This window comes from Clarias gariepinus, chromosome 25 (genome assembly GCF_024256425.1).
Source record: "Clarias gariepinus isolate MV-2021 ecotype Netherlands chromosome 25, CGAR_prim_01v2, whole genome shotgun sequence".
Lineage (NCBI taxonomy): Eukaryota > Metazoa > Chordata > Actinopteri > Siluriformes > Clariidae > Clarias > Clarias gariepinus.
The window spans coordinates 16,537,175-16,558,033 of NC_071124.1; the positions used below are offsets into that span (position 1 = coordinate 16,537,175).

The 20,859-nt window shown below is 36.0% G+C and overlaps 2 protein-coding genes and 1 long non-coding RNA gene across 3 annotated transcripts in view; all 3 read right to left on the reverse strand.

The window, feature by feature from the left end:
* The window catches only part of LOC128512845 (myomegalin-like), a 64,392-nt gene extending 52,366 nt beyond the window's left edge, over nucleotides 1-12,026 (reverse strand). Inside the window, exons 1-4 of the mRNA XM_053486299.1 lie at nucleotides 11,779-12,026; nucleotides 6,736-6,791; nucleotides 6,400-6,467; nucleotides 664-774 (exon numbers count right to left, since the gene is read on the reverse strand). Coding sequence (XP_053342274.1) covers nucleotides 664-774; nucleotides 6,400-6,467; nucleotides 6,736-6,791; nucleotides 11,779-11,828 — 285 coding nt within the window. The 5' untranslated portion in view covers nucleotides 11,829-12,026. The remainder of the gene's footprint in view (nucleotides 1-663; nucleotides 775-6,399; nucleotides 6,468-6,735; nucleotides 6,792-11,778) is intronic.
* A 2,913-nt stretch (nucleotides 12,027-14,939) lies between these two features.
* Nucleotides 14,940-16,306, reverse strand: LOC128512786 (uncharacterized). Its single transcript, XM_053486203.1, has 3 exons — nucleotides 16,178-16,306; nucleotides 15,813-16,069; nucleotides 14,940-15,193 (listed from the first exon to the last, which is right to left on the reverse strand). Exons 2-3 carry the CDS (start codon nucleotides 16,012-16,014, stop codon nucleotides 14,952-14,954), a joined length of 444 nt encoding a protein of 147 aa, XP_053342178.1. The 5' UTR covers nucleotides 16,015-16,069; nucleotides 16,178-16,306; the 3' UTR covers nucleotides 14,940-14,951.
* A 1,297-nt stretch (nucleotides 16,307-17,603) lies between these two features.
* LOC128513331 (uncharacterized) lies at nucleotides 17,604-20,012 on the reverse strand. Its single transcript, XR_008356369.1, has 3 exons — nucleotides 19,750-20,012; nucleotides 18,928-19,022; nucleotides 17,604-18,795 (listed from the first exon to the last, which is right to left on the reverse strand). It is a non-coding gene; the product is annotated as an uncharacterized LOC128513331 (long non-coding RNA).
* Between the last annotated feature and the right edge of the window lie 847 nt (nucleotides 20,013-20,859).

Below are 20,859 nucleotides of genomic sequence, written 5' to 3' on the forward strand. Positions count from 1 at the left end.
AGAGCTTGGTATTCCCGAGAGCATTACTAAAGGAATATCTGCAACACCGAAAAAAAAACATGCGATAATTTCTGCAATGTGACCCCATGCAGTTCGATATAAGCATATAACATACACTGCAGCCTTAAACACACAAGACAGCATTATTGCTGATATTGAGTTAATTAAAATTTATGCCATTCAATCCATTAATATTTTGCTTATTAATCAAAAACACTTATGGATAACGTCAGTTTCATTCTTGTATTAAAGGCAAAAAAAATACGTTGGACAAATTATGACTCCAATATTGAAATTCTATATATAGAGATTTTTGCTTTCTAACTGAATTTAAGAACCTGACCTGTGTTGTATATTCATATTGTATGAAAAAAAAAAAGATAATCACACGCCACCAGCCAAACAAATCACAGTCCTGTTGATTTTACATCAGATGGGTGGAATATATATTTTTTTCATGATGGTCATCTTGTCCACATCGCATACCAAGCTGGTGGAAAAATTAGCTTTGGCAATGGAAAGAGGATGAAAAAAAAAGAAAGAAAGAAAGAAAAAAAAAAATATATATATATATATATATATATATATATATATTCTATGAGCTATGGTCACTTTCCCAAATCAACAGAACACCACAAATCCAACTCCAACTCGACCACTCACCGTTCTGTAGACATCATCACTGTTGTTCTCGTACTTCTGCTGGATCCTTTCTTCCAGGAAGTAGATGCGCAGCTTGAGGCTGAAGTTCTCCTTCTTTAGGTCATTGAGGTGCTGTGAGAGAGTTCGGTAACTGTTAGACATGTCCGGTGTGTGCGTTCACCTCAGGGGGCATCGCGTGCCCCCCCGCTACTCTCAGCTCGACGACATCGCGACAAACACTAAACGCAATAAAAACGACGGATAAACTAAACTACAACGCGATTTAAAATCTATAGCCCCATATTCAATCCATACGCACTCACACACATTTGGTATGAAAAACACCCAGACACACACAAAAGAAGGTTGCTAAAGGGCCAGAGAGAAGGCCCTCAGTTACAGAGCTGTGTCCATTATGCAGTCATAATGTGCTCTGGGGCAGGGAGGCTGAGGACTGGGGCTTTTTTTACTCAGGGGGAGGTATCCCAGGAATCTGTGCCTAGCTGAAGGACTGGCCCACAAGAGCACAGGCACCAGCAATATGAAAATTGATCACCCGAGAGAGAGTGAGAGAGAGAGAGAGAGAGAGAGAGAGATTAAGTGAGAAGGCGAGAAAGAGGAAATTCAGAAGACATGCTAAAATCACTCCAAAACCTAAAAATCAAAGATTTTCTACCTTCCCATTTTATTTCCTTCATGATCTAATAATTTGTTTTTATATATTATTGTATATACTGTAAAACTATTTCAGAAGAGTTGCATTTGTGTACTTTGGAAAAAGATTAAAGCTAGCTATTTTGACACTAAACTAAATGAGTATGTTTAGAAAGAGTTTTCAGCAGACAAAATGTGAAAAATGTTGTAAAAAGTTTCCAGTAAGTCCCCGACTTACAAACAAGTTCCGTTCCAGGAAAACGTTCGTAAGTCGAATTTGTTCGTAAGTCTGACAAAGTGAGTCTTATATACCTGTGACACAAATATACAATTTAAAGCATAAAATAACCCACTCAGGGTGGGGTTATTTTGTTCCGGATTATACTCTTGCCAAATCACGCAGAGGAGTCAGCTGACATATAATATAGCGGACTTTGGACATTTTGTACATTCACTTACACACTAAAAAAAAAATATTGTATATAATTGTAAATACTTGTATCTGGTGCACTGCAGTGTATATTTTTTCCACAATACAAGTGAGCTACCTCTGCAACTTGTTTGTTACTAATGTTCGTAATGCGAGGTCCATTTGTATTTACAGGAAAAAATTCATAACTCGAATGTTCGTAAGTCGGGAACTTACTGTTAACTGTTCTGAATTGAAAAAAAAACAAAAACAACACCTATAATACTCCTGTGCAGATGATATGACAAGAAAGTTGATATCATAGAAACGGTATTCACTGCAGTGGCAGCGATGCCAGTAGTGTTTTATTTAGATTTAGATATCAAGTATTACAGTAATCCTGAACCATAAAGACAGAGAACATGGTGAAGGTCAGACAAGTTAAAAGGCCCATCTGCCAGGTGGTGAGTGTGTAATTATGATTGTAACCATGATCTCTGAAGCTGAGAATCTGACACTAATCACACGAGTGAGCCAGGGGATGCTCTGCTATTTTAGAACAGGTGCAACAGATCTCCTGGAGCTTCCTCTTGTGAAAGTTCGCTGCAAAAGATTAAATAAACCAACAGCCAGTGCTAACCGGATGTCTCGGACAAATAACGTTAAAGGAATATAATAAATGCTCCTTCTCGTCTTACATCTGATGAATGGGGGGTACAGCTGGAAGATCCCGGTTGATCAATTTCCAACTCTCAATCATTGATCTTGGAGCAGTAGGTCTGTGTGGTATCTAGCGTTCATTGAGAGACTAATGGAGCCATTTTCAGCAGACAGGATCATCGGAGTAGTCTGATACTCCCTGAGTGTAACACATCAGACTGAGGTAAAAGCCTCCGACCCATGAGGGCCTTGGCACCTCAAACCAGCATCAAACAAGTCGATAACATTAGCACTGTTCAAATGCTATAAGGGTCCTTTGTCTGTTTTTTCCCAGTCTAAATTTACATTTGCTCTCACTAAAATCTAGTTATTTTTTCCCAGTAAATATGGTCGAGTAGTATGTTGGGTTGTATTAGACTTGCCTATTTTTACATAATAACATACATATCTTTTATGCTAGCAATGCAGATGACCTGTAACAATACCCCACTGGAAAACACACAAGGTTATATGATTTTACTTAACACTTATATGATTTTAATTTATTTGGCAAGCGTGTCCGGCCAAATGCCATAAATGTAAATGTCCGAGCCAAACAGATCGTCACTTTTAAAAATCTTAAAATGCGTAGCCAGAAATGAATTCAATACAGGTAGGCTTGCTGGATGTAAGACTGATACAGGTTTACCAAAGGTTGCGTTTAAACCTTTGATAATCTATTCTTTATAAAGTTTTAGCCATGTAAACACATGATTGCTCATGTTTAAATTAAGGCATGTTTGTCCCATTTGGTGGTAACAGGTGGAGGAAGGAGCACTAACAAGTTTAGCTTTATTAATGAGATATAAAGTTCTTTTGAATTACAGTGTATAAAAAGATCAAAACAGCCTGGCTTACAGGACAGAAAACTGTAAAAGCTTAAATAATTTATATACATTTAAAATAAAAAGTGGCACACGTCTGAGACTTTTACACAATTTTCAACTAATAGGTTAACTCTGCAGTGGAAATGGATGACATTCCAATTCACCATGGTGCTGCCCCCTACTGGACAAACCCTTTTTATGCAACATGGTGTCGAGCATGTCACTGTTTACTGTAAATTTTCTGCAATACTGCACCAAGGTCTTGGAGAACTTTTATTATTATTATTATTATTATCATTATTATTCTACTGTACACTTGCAAAATTCTCTGATCTCTAATCTCAACTGTAATCTTTCAATCGAAAACTGAACCAAAAGCCTATCTGTAAAATTTAAATAGGCCTATAATGAAAATTCTAAACATAAATATAATAATAATAATTAAATACGGTGCTACTATAATATTATTATTATCTGATTAGTGGAAACTATCCTAAATGTGACATTATATCATGTAATAATTTTGTATTTGGGGGTAATAAGTCATCTAGTATTTTTCAATGTATATTTGATATTTGATTGATCAGTACTTTTATATGATTCTATCATGAAACAATTACAGCAATGATGTTTATGTTAAACATCACTGCAGACAGCATCGATAGCTTTAAGTGCATGCTGTGCACAAAAACAGGCACTTCAGCATTACATCATCCAGTATGTTCTCATATACCAGGGTCTAAATAATTGATCAGGGCTGGGCTGAGTCTTTTACCACCGTAGAGAAAATGACCTCATGGTCTAGCTTAAAGGAATATCTAGAACATACAGTGGGGCAAAAAAGTATTTAGTCATCCACCAATTGTGTAAGTTCTCCCACTTAAAAAGATGAGAGGGGCCTGTAATTATTAATCATAGGTATACCTCAACTATGAGAGAAAAAATAAGAAAAAAAAATCCAGAAAATCACATTGTAGGATTTTTAATAATATAATTGGTATATTCTTCAATGAAATAAGTATTTGGTCACCTACTAACAAGCAAGATTTTTTGCTCTTACAGACTTGCAACTTCTTTAAGAGGCTCCTCTGTCTCCCACTCGTTACCTGTATTAATGGCATCTGTTTAAACTTGTCAGTGTAAAAGACACCTGTCCACAACCTTAAAAATTCACACTCCAAACTCCACTATGGCCAAGACCAAAGAGCTGTCAACCAAAAACAAACTTGTAGACCTGCACCAGACTGGGAAGACTGAACCTGCAATAGGTAAGCAGCTTGGTGTGAGGAAATCAACTGTGGAGCAATTATTAGAAAATGGGAGACATACAAGACCACTGATAATCTCCCTTGATCTGGGACTCCACGCAAGATCTCACCCCGTGGGGTCAAAAAGATCACAAGAACTGTGAGCAAAAATCTCAGAACCACACGGGGGAACCTAGTGAATGGCCTGCAGAGAGCTGGGACCAAAGTAACAAAGGCTACCATCAGTAACGCACTGCGTCGCCAGGGACTCAAATCCTGCAGTGCCAGACGTGTCCCCCTGCTTAAGCCAGTACATGTCCAGGCCCGTCTGAAGTTTGCTAGAGAGCATTTGGATGATCCAGAAGAGGATTGGGAGAATGCCATATGGTCAGATAAAACCTAAATATAACTTTTTGGTAAAAACTCGAGAAAAAATCCTGAATTGCATTCAAAGAACACCATACCTACTGTGAAGCATGGGGGTGGAGGCATCATGCTTTGGGGCAATTTTCTGCAAAGGGACCAGGACGACTGATCCGTGTAAAGGAAAGAATGAATGGGGCCATGTATCAAGAGATTTTGAGTGAAAGCCTCCTTCCATCAACAAGGGCATTGAAGATGAAACATGGCTGGGTCTTTTAGCATGACAATGATCCCAAACACTCCGCCCGGGCAATAAGGCGTGGCTTCGTAAGAAGCATTTCAAGGTTATAGCCAGTCTCCAGATCTCAACTCCATAGAAAATCTTTGGAGGGAGCTGAAAGTCCGTGTTACCCAGTGACAGCCCCAAAACATCACTGCTCTAGAGGAGATCTGCATGGAGGAATGGGCCAAAACACCAGCAACAGTGTGTGAAAACCTTGTGAAGACTTACAGAAAACGTTTGACCTTTGCCAACAAAGGGTATATAACAAAGTATTAAGATGAAATTTTGTTATTGACCAAATACTTATTTTCCACCATAATTTGCAAATAAATTCTTTTTGAATTCTACAATGTGATTTCTGGATTTTATTTTCTGATTTCGTCTCTCATAGTTGAGGTAACCCTATGATGAAATTTTCAGGCCTCTCTAATCTTTTTAAGTTGGAGAACTTACACAATAGGACATAACAAAACCCATGTTACTAAATATTACAAAATGGTACAAAATTACAAAAAAATATATATATTTATAAAATTCAACTTTGGAAACGATGTTGTCAAAACAGGTACCATAAAGTATAATATATATACTATTTGATTTAAATTGTAATTTAGTAATTCATTTAAAATTATACTTTTAACATCCTGATCATGCTGCTTCAGACATCTACCCACCTATTCCATTATTATGTAATTTTTTTTTTTTTAGTCTTTTGGATCTAATAAAAGCAGGACAATCATACATTTGTACATGTGCACCAGATTTGACATTCCCATACATGTCCACAAGGTGGCAGCAGCCCAAACTCTCCCCCAAGGATAAACAAGCTCAACAACAAACCCAAATGTTTAATCAGTTTTTCGGTGTAACCTAATTCCTCAAATTTGTCACTGTTCTAATAATATCCAGTGAAAAAAAACACTGGTGAAATATGTTACAACTCTTTCAAATGTTATTTATTTCTTCACCTTTTGTTCTTTTTTGGGTTTTTTTTTGCATTGTTGTTATGCCTCAGAAAGCATCCACATGTCACTGTTAGATTATAAGATATTTTTTAAAACCTAGATAAATTGCTAAAAAAAAAGGGTTACTGTACATGTTCTTTTTCCTCCCCCAGAATACATGAGCGTGCATACTTTCTCAATTCTCTCATAGTAGAGACACAAGAGGAAAGAATAGTGCAATCATGCCTTTATGGAACAGGATTTAATTTCATTTAATTTAATTTTATATTTCTCAATTTATAATAGGATTGAAAAGTTTCAAGAGTCTTACCTGTTCAAATTCTCTCAGCGTGTGAGCTTGAAGCGGTGGTGCTTTCTCTGCGTTTTCACTCAGATAATCTGGAATACAAAAAGATTTTTAGTAATACAAACTTCCACTGTTCCAGACAAAAATCTTAAGACAGATAGATAGGAACTGTTCCAAAATGCTATTTTCCTGCTGAATAGTTGTGCATGAAAAGGTCAAAAATCATCGCAATCTTCAAGATTCTGAATCTTATGGCCAAGAATGCGTACAACTGTCTACAACCGAGTCTGTAGTCTACAACTGAACGACCTGAATTGCATAGTATTTTCCTGTAATCCTTTCTGTTTAAATGTTTCTTACCTGTCATGTGACCTGTGCTCCTGCACACATTGCCCTGTTGGTCGACGATGCATTGCCTGAAAGCATATAACAAGAGATCATCAAACACTGCTGTAGAAAGAGGTGTTTCCCACATCACTAAGCAGAGGTTGTAAACAAGCCGATCTACAAAAGTAATTATCTGGATAACTATTGGGAATCAATTCACGCACAAAAAGCACTCAGCATTTAGAAAGTTCCAAGCTGTAATTCGGGAGGAAATAAAACAAAACCGAAACCGTGAGCATCTTTAGTTCAACCCAAATGCAGAGGCGGGCAAAATACACAAAGCTTATAATTGAGTAAAAGTAGAGATTCCCGAGGGCCAATATTACTCAAGTACAAGTAGAATTCCTCCATTTACTTGTGTACTTGAGTTAAAGTACAGAGTACTTCTCTTTCTTTCCCCAATTGTGAATGTGCGTTTTCAGCATTGTCTGCAATCAGACGTTATTAGGCATGTCTCAAAGGAATACAAGTCATGCAATTATGCATAATAGTCAGCAAGGTGGCGAAATTCCCGCCTTAAATACTACTACATGCAGAAATGTAGTTAAGTAAAAGTATAGATATTTGCTGTACTTTTGAGTAGAGTTAAGGTAAAAAGTATTCTCTAATGAAACTTCCCAAATAAAATACGGATACATGAAATATATACTTCAGTACAGTAACGAAGTGCATGTACTCAGTTACATCCCTCACTGCCAAATTGTTAATCGTGAGCAACAGGAAAGCGTTCACTTTTTGTTCACACTTTGTCACGGTAACATTAGGCAATCACAGGTACAGTATCTGTGAGCTCAAGTATGTAGCAGTGATTTTTTTTTTTTTTTTGCAGATCGGACCATCAGAAGCCATTGTAATTTTAAAACAGCACACCTTGGGATTATTTAGTGAAATAATTTAAGCATCAGGTAGGCTTACTGTTTTTTCTACATTTGTGGTGTAAAAAAAACAGAAAGTACAATACGCACATAATGTAACTAACACATAAGATCACAAAGAAGCAGTGATCCTAAATTGGAATGTAAAAGTGTAAAAAGAAAAAAAAAAAAACAGAAAATATAAAACAGACTCAAAGCGCTGTTGAAAAAATGCCAAAAATTAATGAAAGATTTTGTCAAGCCCTGTCTCACGGTGTGATATGCTGTCAAAGGCTTGACATACTGTATGTCATGTGAATTAGAGGAAGCTAATGTTATTAACCTTCTTATAGAGCACGAATGATCAAATTGTGTGTGTGTGTTGTGAACATGTCATCATCAATACAAACACAGCTGCCAAGTCTAATAGTTTTTTATACATAATAATCTTATAATATTAGGCCTACAAACAGGCTATTAATATATATAGTTATAAAGAATAATGAAAAATATATTAATAGGTATTAATAAATATGGGCTAAATCTGTGTTATATAAAACATTTTAATATTACAAAATCGTCCAAAAAAAAACTTTTACATACTCAAGTAATTATGAAAGTCCAGTTTAATTACATTATGCAAGGAATGCTGGGTCATAAACTCACAAAACAGTCTTTTGACACACAGCATGACCAAGAACTGCCTAGTTTAACAAGTGTCATTTGACTCATATCGCAATCGAGTGCAGACATGGGTCATCGTTTTTTTTGTTAGTGTGCAAAATGACTTTGTGCATCAACCTGAAAAAAGCATGGCTTTCACTAGTCTCTCTCTCTCTCTCTTTATATATATATATATATATAAAATATATACTGCCCACTGCACCACACGCCTGTTACAGAAACTTAACTGTGAGTTATCGGTACATCCCCTGTACAGTCCTGACGATGATGTGAACCAGACTGTCTGATCATAAAAATCTTTTTACCTTAATGGTTTTCAAGCACTAGTGAAATGCGGGGATAAGTGCATTAGTGTGTCAAGGGATTATATAGTGAGAAAAAAAGTTTTTTTTTACTCTAATAATTGTGTTCTCCTATTCTGCGCAATCAACAGTCCCGGTTTGACTTGAACGCCCCTCGTAATTTACAAAATAGTTCGTACTGGCAAATGTTTATTAAAATTTTTTTTTTTTTAAATCAACAAAACATAATATAAAAGAAAAACAAAATCAAAGACCTTTTGCTAATTAGAAGAAAGAAAACTTGCCTGATGGATTTTTTTCAGTTGTATAACAAAGCATGTTGCATCGTGGGAATTTAAATAAAATAAGTAGGCTAGATGAAGTAGGTCAGCATCTGGAAGCACTCTACTCTTTATTATAGATTGAGGCTCCTAATATCATCACCATGCAATGCTCCATATACAAGAATGCATCCAGATACAATGTTTAGCAAACACACTTAAACGTCATCGACTGATTCGGTTACACATTAAACTGACACAGCCGTCTTAAAATGTGAAACAAATGGTTCAAATTAAAGAAAAGCTTATTTTAAGGAATGGCATCCAAAACATCACACTGCATTTTAGCTGATTGTCGCAGTCTGAGACATGCATTGTGACACGGCAGGGTGAAATCAGTGGGATGCTTTTTAATAATAATAGCCATGATTGCCTGCATCCTACTGTGAATAGAAGACTCATTGAGGGCGTGTGGAAAAAAGACCCCGGATTTCGCATTAACACTTAACTGAATTGCTCCGACACGTGAAAAAAAGAAGGAGATAATCCTCAGCTCCCAAACTGACACATTTTGTTACAAAGCCTAATTCTTTTACATGTAAACAACTTTTTCTTTTCAGAGACAGTAACCATAAGATCCACAGAAAGCCTTATCTTGCCAGGAATGCTTTAAAATGGAGACAGGCTACATCAATGATGCCACTTTAATACATTTAGGGTTCATCTGAGGGTGAGTCAAAATTTCAATAGAGCAATATCAGGATTATAGGAAGGATGCTGTAGCAAGTCAAAAGGAAGTTTTTGTAGACCGTCTACAGTGTGTGCAGAAGTGTTTAAATGTGCATTGTCATGCAAGATCACACCACCATTGGATAGCAGTCCTCCGTGTTTTATCAGAGGTTTAGACTTCAGCGCTTCAATAAGCATCTCAATGTAACAAGCACTGTTGATTATTGAACCTTTTTCCTGAAAATATTCCAATACATTCCTTGTGTGCTTGGTGGGTTTCCTCCCACAGTCCAAATACATGCGGATTAGGCTAATTGGCTTTTCCACATTGCATATGAATGTGTGTATATGTATGTGTGTGTGTCCTGCAATGGACTGGCACCATGTACTGGGTGTACCCAGCCTCGTGCCCTAAATCTCCAGGGATAGGCTCCAGGCCCCACCGCAATTATTATACCTGTAAAGCGGTATAGACGATGAGTGAGCGAGTGAATTTAGTTAAATTATGATTAGGTTTAGCATTTATTTTAGCAGTGGTTATTTTCTGGAGGGGTAAATTGAGGTGTTATGAAATATTTAGAAATATCATGGCATGGTCCATTTGATATATGAATCAAGTAAAGATTTCATTATCCAAAAAGAAACTGTACATTAATGATTTGCTATGCAGTATAGCACTGTGTTGCATGTTAATACACTATATTTTATTGCATTGTATTGCATCTTATTGCACTATATTGTATTGTATTGTCCTGTATTGTATCGTACGGTATTGCACCATTGTATATTGCACTCCATTTTATTGTACTGTATTGCATTGCATTGTATCGTATCATATTGCATTTCTATCTAAATTCACCTCGGCTTCTGGGTGGACCCATACTGCTATGTTTAAACAGCTGTAAGCCTAGTCTATCTCTAACAGTTGTTAGTGGCAAGTGGACACAACTGCCAGCTACATATGAACTAACATTCCTTTCGAAAAATGTCAAAAATGTGGCATTAAATATGTAAATGTGAGTAGGCTATCTACAGTAATAGTTGATTGAGTCTTTAATAAATCAGAATCATTTCCTTTATCATATACATGTTTTGGGAATTTTTCTTGGAATTAGTGTCACCGCGATACATTTAGCACACAGACACACCATACTACTATAGAAATATTGCATCCATTCATCTTTCATCTTCTATATCGTTTATGTTGTACACTGGGTACACCCTGGACATTGTGCCAATCCATACCAGGCCACACACAATCTCAGACGTGCACGAATGCGCATGCACACACACAATACAAAACTATTTGGGAACGGCTATTAGCTTAATCTGTAGACTTTGGACTGCCAGAGGAAACCGGAGTACCCAGAGGAAAGTCACCAAGCACAGGGAGAACATGCAAACTCCACCCACATAGAACTGAGGCGAGAATCGAACCGGGACCTCAAAGGTGCAAGGCTCAGTGCGAACCACTACGCCACTATGCCGCCATATTGCATTTAATACACAAATATTAAATGCAATAAAAAAAGTAGATAGAGAAAACTGAAATGAATAAATTACATATGTTATAAGTAGTAATAAATAGTGATCCTTAAACCTAATAATAATAATAATGATGATGATGATGCAAGTATCCATAGCAGGCCTACTAAAGGCCTATTTCATAGACAACCAGGAATAAGCTAAGCAGAAGGTAAAAGCCCTTATATCACACCAATTGTAGTGTGCCTACAAAGAGAGGAAAGAGTAATTCGGGGTTCAGTGCGTCCTCTTGCCACGTGACCCACTCAAACAGCTGTTTCCCAATCATCTTTACAGCACATAAATCAATCAATCACGCGCTTTCTACTATTAATTCGAATTAGTTCCGGAAAGGGTGTAGACTGCAAAATGCCGACTACACAATTCCTTTGGCTATGTTAAAGAAAACTAGGCATGCATTTCGTTTCGCAGGGTCACGACGGCATTAGAATGATGAATTGTAGAAAGAAAGAAAATGAAACAGATGGTAGATCGGTGTGTGTGTGTGGTGTGTGGTGTGTGTCTGTAGCTTGCTCAAAGGCCTGCATGCAATTTCAAATGCTGATAAAAAATATATATAAATTTCGCAACATTTAGTTCATCATTTCATTTGTTTCCATAAAAGGAGGGAATGGTTTGATAAACCGCTTTGTCGGACGTTACCTCTCGCTTGCATGCCAGCTCGGTATCCCTGCTTCATCAGTCCATTCCATCCTGAGCGAATCGCAGCCCTGGCTCTCAGTCCCCCCTACATGTTTATTCCCTTCCTCCAAATCCACAGGACAACAAAACCGATTCGTGCTTTTTTTTCCCCTCCGTGAAATGCCGCGACGTTCTAAGCGGAGTGCTCCATCAGTGCATTGTGTCCGAGCGCAGAGAGACGGAGAGAGATGAACGTGAGGATGCTGAGCTCTGTTATCTCGCGCGACCCTCCTCTCCTTTCCTCTTCTCTCAGCTCGCGCCCTCTCTCGCGTAGTTTCCAGAGAGCGCGCGTGCAGCTGCAGGGGTGTCCTACATTTATTTACACATGCGCCACTCATTATTTTGGATGTAGGTTGTGTGTGACCTAAATAACACGTGTCAAGGGGATCCCCACACACATTTGTATAAATATATATATTTTTTTATTGTTTTGCATGCCCTTTCAAGTGTCAAGTGGCTTTAATTGTCATTCCTCCATACAGCTTGCATACACTGATAGGAAATGTTTTTCTAGGCCCGTGGTGCAACGAAGTATGGGAGACCACATTTAGTGCAATTAGAGTTGTCAGGTGAGTGCAGGTCAATAAGTACTATTTGTAAACTATTTGGTATTGTAGCAGCGATATCAGTTATATGTTAATTTATCTTTTAAACCCCTTATCCTGTACAGGGTTGCAGGGGGTCTGGAGTCTTTGGGCACAAGGCAGTGACAGGTTGGACAGGTTGCCAATCTATCACAGGACACACACACACACACACACACACTGATTCAAACATTACTGGGCAATTTGGGAACACCAATCTGCATGTTTTTGGACTGTGGAAGGAAATTGGAGTACCCAGAGAAAACCCACCAACCACAGGGAAAACATGCAAACTCCACACTCATAAACACACACATAGACAAAGGGCAACAATCGAACCACTAACCTTTAGGTCACCGTGCCATCATATGCAGAACTTCATATTAATTAGTTCTAGAGCAGAGTGCTCAAGGTAAAAAATTGGTATTAAAAATGTTGATGCAGGTAATCCACCCTTGCCATGCAAATATATTACCAAATATTAGAATTACAAAACATATTACATAAAAAAGCATGAAAAATCATGTAGCTTTTAAACACATGCCAAAGACAACATTGGTATCATGGTTTTTTTTTTTTTTTTTGTGAACAGTGGCTTTCCACTGATGCAAACACATTTTGAATGACGCTCGGACATAACAACTCAGCCGAAATTCGGTTCATTTGTTTGATTGTTCATATGCTGCAAATGCTTCATATGCCGCTACTAATTTTTTGCAAATATTTTATTCTTAAGTTGAAAATTTACAAGGGAGGGCATTCATATGCTGAGATTCCACTGTACAGTATATATAACAGGGTATTTCAAAATAAGCAAAACTTAAAAAACATGACATTACAAACACCTACGGAACATGCATGATGCTGTAATGGGACACTGCGGGAGGTTAGGAGATTAGATTGCTAAAAACAAAACTGTATAAAGTAAAAATCAGCAAGTAAACAGACCATTCTTAAAGTTAATGCGAAAGAAGCAAAAAAAAAAAATGGGCAAGCATAAGGATCTGAGCATATTTGACAAACCCCAAACCTTAATGCCATCCGTGGGACATGCTAGACAAACAGGTCCAATCCATGGAGGTCCCACCTCAAATCTTCCTGCTGCTGATGTATTGGTGCCATATACCACAGCATACCTTGTAAGGTCTGGTGGATTCCATGATTTGACAGGTCAGAGATGTTTTGTGGGTAAAGTGGGACTTACAGAATATTTGTTCAGTGGGCAGGTGGTTTTAATTTTATGGATGATTGTTCTATGTTTCAGACATTAATGTAATATCACTGTTGTACAATACACAAATAACTTACTTCAGACATTACTATGATTCTTATTATTAATGTTGTTTGTTTGTTTTTTGTTTAGTTCCACTTTTATTTATCATATTTATTTATCATATTATCATACCAATTTATGTGTAAAGTTGATTGCTAATTATCTCATGACCCCCTTTGACAATTTGAGCCTCATGAACCGGAATGGAATATGCCTGTAGCGTAAGGGAAGAAAAACTTCATTAATGAGATAACCTTGTCATTCAGTAAATCCAGCCGACTTTGTTTTATTGCCACATAACATTACTGAGCCTAGCCCTGACCCACTGAAAACCTTAGATTACTGCCTCCAAAGGGTTATACAACGGGTACTATGCATGATGGATGCATCGCTTCATGCCACTTCCTTTCTAATCTTGATACACCCATCGGTATGGGATAGGGTTAATCTGGACTCATCAGAACAGAATATTTTTCTATTGCCCCAAAGTCCCTATAGGCAGGGGGGTTAATCTAAGCTACGTCCTTGCTTGTTTTCTTTGCTTGATACATTCCAATAATTTGACCCTTTAAATCAGGGGAAACAGAATACAACGGAATAGATAATTAAGAAAGAAGAAAGCTACTGACTGCATCAGGTAGTCAAAGAAGTAATTACTGCAGCTGCTACTGCAGTACCCAGTCAAAGGCTTAAAAACTTTGAAAAAACAGGAAAAAAACAGGAGCTTTTTGGGGCAAGTACTGTATGTAGAACATATGGGAAGATAAATACATAATAAATCATATTTTTGGTCAAAAATGTTATTTTAATGACTACTCAGTTAGTACAAAAACATCTTATGTTGTATTTCCTAATATAACTTATTTAGCAAAACTTAAATGTCACAAATCTATTTGTATGTCAGTAAAGAAAACAACATATTGTAAATTTATTGTGAAACAACATATTGTGAACGTATGAATTTTCTCATCAACTTCTCCGAAAGAACTGTAGCAGATTCTACTACATGCTGGGAAAAACTTATTTTTTTTTTAAAGCAATTGTTTCTTACACAAAATATTACCATTAATATTAACATTAAAATATTATTATATTTAATTTATATTATTACAGCATATTAAATATTATTATATATTTAATTTAGAATACTAAATATTATAGTATTATTTATGTAGAAACATTTAATTTAATTATTTTCATGCACCTATGACTTTTCCACAGTATAATACATACTACTGTATATGCATAAAAGTGCCAGAAAGGAAGCCAAACAAAGCTCAGGTGTTTTTATGAAATGCAACACGTGGTCCAGCACGTGGAGGACGTGTTTCACTCCCATCTGAAATGACCCACATCGCTGGATTGTGGTTGCTATTCTCCATGACTACTTTAATCTGCTCAGCTCGGGCCAGCTCCTCCAATTCAGGGCTTGTTTCTGGGCACCAGTCTGCCATGAACTTATCTCTAGCCTCCAAGAAGTTTACCTTTACCTCCTCTGGCTGCTCACCAAACAACCAGTCTGATAAAAGAGACAAGGGGATGATTACAAATTAATAATTAGTCAAATTAGAGGTTTAAACTGAACCTCGGAAAAGTATTCATTCAGAGAAAGAACTGTCCTGTCCTGTTTATGACCACAATTACTTACAATAATATCAGTATGCCATCTAAAGTAACACAGTGAAAATGCTTATGATACATATTTCATGTTCAGAATGAAATTTAAGCTTACTTATTCAAAAAAGTAAGTTTTTTTTACCTGTCCTGTGTCAAAAATCTTTAGTGCAATCTTTAAAATTAAAGTGTCAATAATAATGGTTCTTTGAACCACTGGCCTTAAAGAAGTTTTCATTTATATGTTCCATAATTTTTAACGACTTTTTGTTAATATAGTAAACTTTCCTTACATACAAATGTAAAATTTATGGTCGTTTTTCTTTTATTTATATAGAACTTATTAAAAGTATTGAAATAACTCTTCCATATAAAATAGTTCTTCCATGATATTATGGCAGTTACACATTCTTTTTGGCACTGATGCTTCTAATGATGTGTAAAGGATAGCATAATTAATTAAACCTCAAAAACAAATTACCATTAATTGCTTCAAAAAAACAAAACAAAAAAACAGATTTTACCTGCTAAATCATGGAGTAGGTCTTTGATGAGGTGACCAATGATGGCATAGAGTGTCATAAGTATGACAATGCCGGCCAAAACCATATAAAGCACATGGATAGGCATATGGATGGCATCTCGTGCTGGTGGGATATAGCTCTTAAAAAACACCTCATCCTCTTTTGGAGGCATGAGATCGGAAGGTTCAGCAGGACCTGCCATGTTGCCAAGGTATGGACCCCTACAGACCACTATTTCTTCACACCATTGGAGTGTTCTGACAATATATGAACAGGACTGATTGCATTTTTAAAAGTTAAGCTAAATATGGTATTAGATGACTACATACTGTACAGACCAAGTGAAACTATAATAAAGTACATACCTAAACGAATCCAATACAGTCCACTTATCATGTCAACCCTCTAGGATAAACAGCACATAAAGCCTCCTGTCTTCTTATTTAACTTTCCTTAGATGTGTATTTAATTACCTGATATGGCTCAGTGCTTAAATGGCACTGCAGGTATTATATGATGTGCACTGTTGAGTTTGGATAAGACTGTCAAGGTCAAAGGTATTATCCTTCAGCAGATGCGGATTAGCACCTTATATTGATAGATTATAGTCTAAAATGCCTAGCCAACAGAACCATTACACAAAGAGTGCTGATAATATTCCTGCATGGATATTAGGTATTATTTAGTTATGTAAAAATGCTTCAACAGCTGGTATTTATCAGTATAAAATTTATATTAGCCAGCAGGTTAGTAGCCTATTACCTGTAAAGATTATGAATAAACCATATTTAAGATTGCCAAACCTTTTAGAAATTCTGTCAGGTTATATCATGTTAGATAGCTAGCTAAAGTCAACAGGTAAAATGAATACGTTCTATAAATTTGACATAATTATTTAATTTCTCTGTCACATTCTAATGTAGCTATTCTAATATTAAGAAGGGCGAAATTAATAACACTAATGAATCTAAATAGAAATCCTGTCAGCTTATTAAACTCAGCTAGCACTAGCTATTGGTGTTTAAGAAAAGTTCTTAAATAGGTAATAGTTGCTAATAGGCTACTATCCAGCTAAATAGTTGCTAATACTAGCTCAGCAACTATTAAACTGGCTAGTATCAGCAACTATTAAACTGGCTAGTATAAGCAAACATTTCAAATAGAGATCCTGTCAGGTTGGATAAATTAGCTATCCAGCTTGTATTTAAGGTTATGATAATTGAATCATGATTTAAAAGCAGTTTGTGTCATTTGGTTTATTCTTAGTTAAGCAGGGCACACAATGCATGTTTATGAATATGACAAATCTCAATAGAAATTTCTTTAGGTAAGTTAACATTATACAGCTAGCTAAGGTACTGGACTCTATTAATCTAGCTAGTATTAGTTATTGAAGTAACATTTATGGATGTAACAAATCCAAATATTTTTTTTATAACAGGCCAGTCAATGCTAATATCCTGCTAGCAATATCAGTGAAGATTATGAATGTTTATTTCCTGTCATGATAGCCTGCTAGCTAACACTATAAGTGAAGATTAAGACTGTAAACAATTTTATGTGTATATACAGTATTGATTGATAAGAGAGCAAGACAAGAAGTACAAAAAAAATCCTCACAGATGCATTGCATGTATGATCTGATGGTGTAATTTTCATGCATTTACATATAAACACAATCTGTGCTATTTATCAGGCTTTAATCACCCTACCTGAAGCTGACAGTAAAACTGTAAGCTGTATAGCTGTTTAGCGCATTAGTCATGGATAAAGAAGTAATTCACACACATGATGAGTCAGAGTATTTGTTTACTAAACAGTTAACAGTTAAGAAACTGATCAAGCATCTGTTACACAGATAATACAGTACTTTTTACAGACACGAATATTATTACATACAGGTTGCACTTTTATTCTACAGAGCACTACGAATTATAACATAAATCCATAGACCTGGGGGCAGTGGTGGCTCACGCCAACAAAAAAGTAGGAATGGAGAGAATTGGAAAGGTTTTCAATGGATTCTTATTTTTAGTCATTTTACAGAATTTTTCCCTTTTTTTTTTTTTTTTAAGAACTGGGTATTGATACATTGTAGATTTTGACCATCATTCTAGTATAATATTTAAAGGGCATTCAAGTCAGGACTGATGAAATTTCTCATTAATAACTGACATTTAAAAAAAACAGTATGGTGATGAAACACTTATAGCCACAGTATAACATTTGACTTTATCTGGTTTTATTATTATAGTGAAAATACATGTTTAGGCCATTAAAGGAGTTCCTGGGAGTCCAGCGTTTCAGAAATGGTTCCACCTTGATGGTATCCAAGCACTACTAAATACTGGGTAAAGTACATTATTGTAGCAGGGCATTATATAGAGAAATATGGGTAGTTTTTACTCTAATAAAAGTTCTGCACAATCAAAAGTTCCAGTTTGACTTAAACATTACTCTAATTAATTTAAAGTAAATTACATACTGTATGGTATATTACATTACTGTACATTATCATGATCCACCCTGGACATGAGAAAAGCTTTCTCAGCTTTCTGGAGCAGGAATTAGAGCAGGATAAACTGGGGTCAAATCTCACCTTATGTTATACAGATTGGACATTACCTGTCGGGGAAAATGTCTGGCTTTCTTTAGAAATCAAATGCAAAAGTCCTACTTATTGTATCTTTTTAAATGTTTACTTTAAAAAGGGACTGAAGGAAAAGGGTTTGGATTTGATTTACTAAAACTCATAGGAAAAGAAAGAAAGGGATTTGATTTAATTTATTAAAACTCATAGCAACGTAAATAATGGTATTATAACTAAAATTCCATGACTAGGAAAAGACCTGTTTTTGGAAAATTCAAAGAGGCAGTCATTTTGGTTTTGTAGATGTGGACTCTTCCTGGGAGTAAACTGACTCTGTATTCCAGTTTTCATCATTCCTCCTTTTTTTTCCTGTTTTTGCTTCATTGTCATCATCTGGATGATTAGTTTTTAAAAAAAGAAAGAACAAGCAGGAAAAGTCTAATATTATCATAAACCATTAAATAACAAATATTATAACAAATATTTCTGTATTATAACTCATATCTTAACATCATTGTAAAATACCTTGGTTTCCATTTTAGGTTTGAAGCACATAGCAAGAGACAGTTGTTCTGTATCAGTTTCCTTCCTGTGGTGTGCATGAGACTCATTGCTTGGACCTAAGTTCAAATGTAGATGTAACAAAAGAAACTGTTGAGAGTCACATTTTGAAAATGTATTTTTTTCCTTGTATCCACAATAGGAAACTAACAAAGGCTGTTTGTCTGTTAACCAAGAAAGAATACAAGAAAGTGACATTATTTTGTTTAGTTTTAAAACTTTTACCTGTTTTGTCTTGTGATACAGATTTTCGCCATGCTAAGAAAAAATGTTTTATTGCAACAGGCTCAAAGTGCCTAAAGATACAATAAAAAAACCTTAACAGCAACCTCATTTCCCCTCTCGTCTGTTTCAATCACTCTCAAGCATTCAGCATCACCAGTATACTACTCACTGGCCTGATCATCTGCCATCATCTGTGCCTGGTTTTCACTGGTTCATGCCTTACGTTTAATGGGTTTTTAAGCTTTAAAGATATAGGTCACTGTGTTGCTAATCATTCCTCTAAAACTGGTCAGGTACACAGACTGGGCTCAAAACAAGAGCCCAAAAGCTATTTTTCAAAACTACATTAGAAATACAGGAAAGTCTGGCTCTTTGGAAATAAAATAGGAAGTAAGGGACGGCTCAAAGAAAGCTACTTTTGCACAGTACTGTACATCCCATTAGCCACACTTTTAATATATTAAGATCTAAGGGTATGCTTATTATTTCAAAAATATATCCAGAAAGAGAAAAATACTAGACAACATATTTTACGGAAACTACAACAGTTTTCATCCTTACCTTAACACAATATCATATCCTGTATTTCCAATGATGTTGCAATTTTTAAAAATGCTTGTATCCCCCTACATCTGACCTACACAACCTAAAGGTTGCTGTTGTGTTAAACCTTGTTTTCAATCATCATCCACTCTCATTATCTCGCCCACAATATAACTCCACTCCATCACGATTATAACGATGTCAAACACCAAGACGCCGATCATGGCTGGATGCAACATGTCTGCCGAGAATCGAAGCACCAGAAAAGATTTTAAAAGGTCTTCATGAGCAGTCCAGCAACATGTGAGGAATTAGCCTAAACTCTTTAAATAATCCTGGCTGCAAGGATTCAACGTCATAAGCTGATAGACATGTAATAAGCATATCTCTTTATATACTGTATGATAAGTATGTACCAACAATAACAGTTATCATGCCTGTCATACTTACTGTATATTCCTTGAATAATACAAGTACAGTACTTACAGCCTGATGCTGTTGAATTCCTGAATCTTATTGGACAAAGGTGTTAATTAACGTTCTAGAACAGCAGCTCTTATGGTAGTGGCAGCTGTGATTCAAGTCACAGAATTACATTAATGTGCTTATTCTAATACAATATAATTTCTTCAGCAAAAGCTTATTCACAGAGATATGTAGGTCACACGAGCCAGAACAAAGTTTAGTAATAAACAGATTACGGATGTGTTGAAATTTTACAAAGAAAAGCATCTAACCATTAAAAGGGTGCAGATAGGTTATGATAAGCAGTACAGAAGATGAATGAATGAATGAATGTTTAAAAGAGAGTGTGAAAAAGTAGGCTGGTGACATAAGTGATAACAGATACAAATTAGTTAGTTACTAACTGTATACCATTAGACATCATAATAAACTGTTTAAACTGTGAAAAAAAATAATCATTTACAATTTACTGTGATTTTAAAGAAATAAAACACTTTAGAATCTTAACAGTTAACACTGAGCACCCTAACTCCACCCATCACTGATGTTTTGACATGTTTTTACACATGGCTATGTTCTAGTTATAACAAAGGCTCATCCTTCAAGCTACAGTGCATTTATCAAACCCAAAATATTCTATATTTGACCATTTGTCAGGTCCAA

Excerpts from the sequence above, each read along its gene's own strand:
- LOC128512786 (XM_053486203.1), bottom strand. The coding sequence starts at position 16,014 with ATGGCAGGTCCTGCTGAACCTTCCGATCTCATGCCTCCAAAAGAGGAT. Across the intron at positions 15,194-15,812 it reads CCTACTCCATGATTTAGCAG|ACTGGTTGTTTGGTGAGCAG; the intron begins GTAAAATCTGTT and ends CTCTTTTATCAG.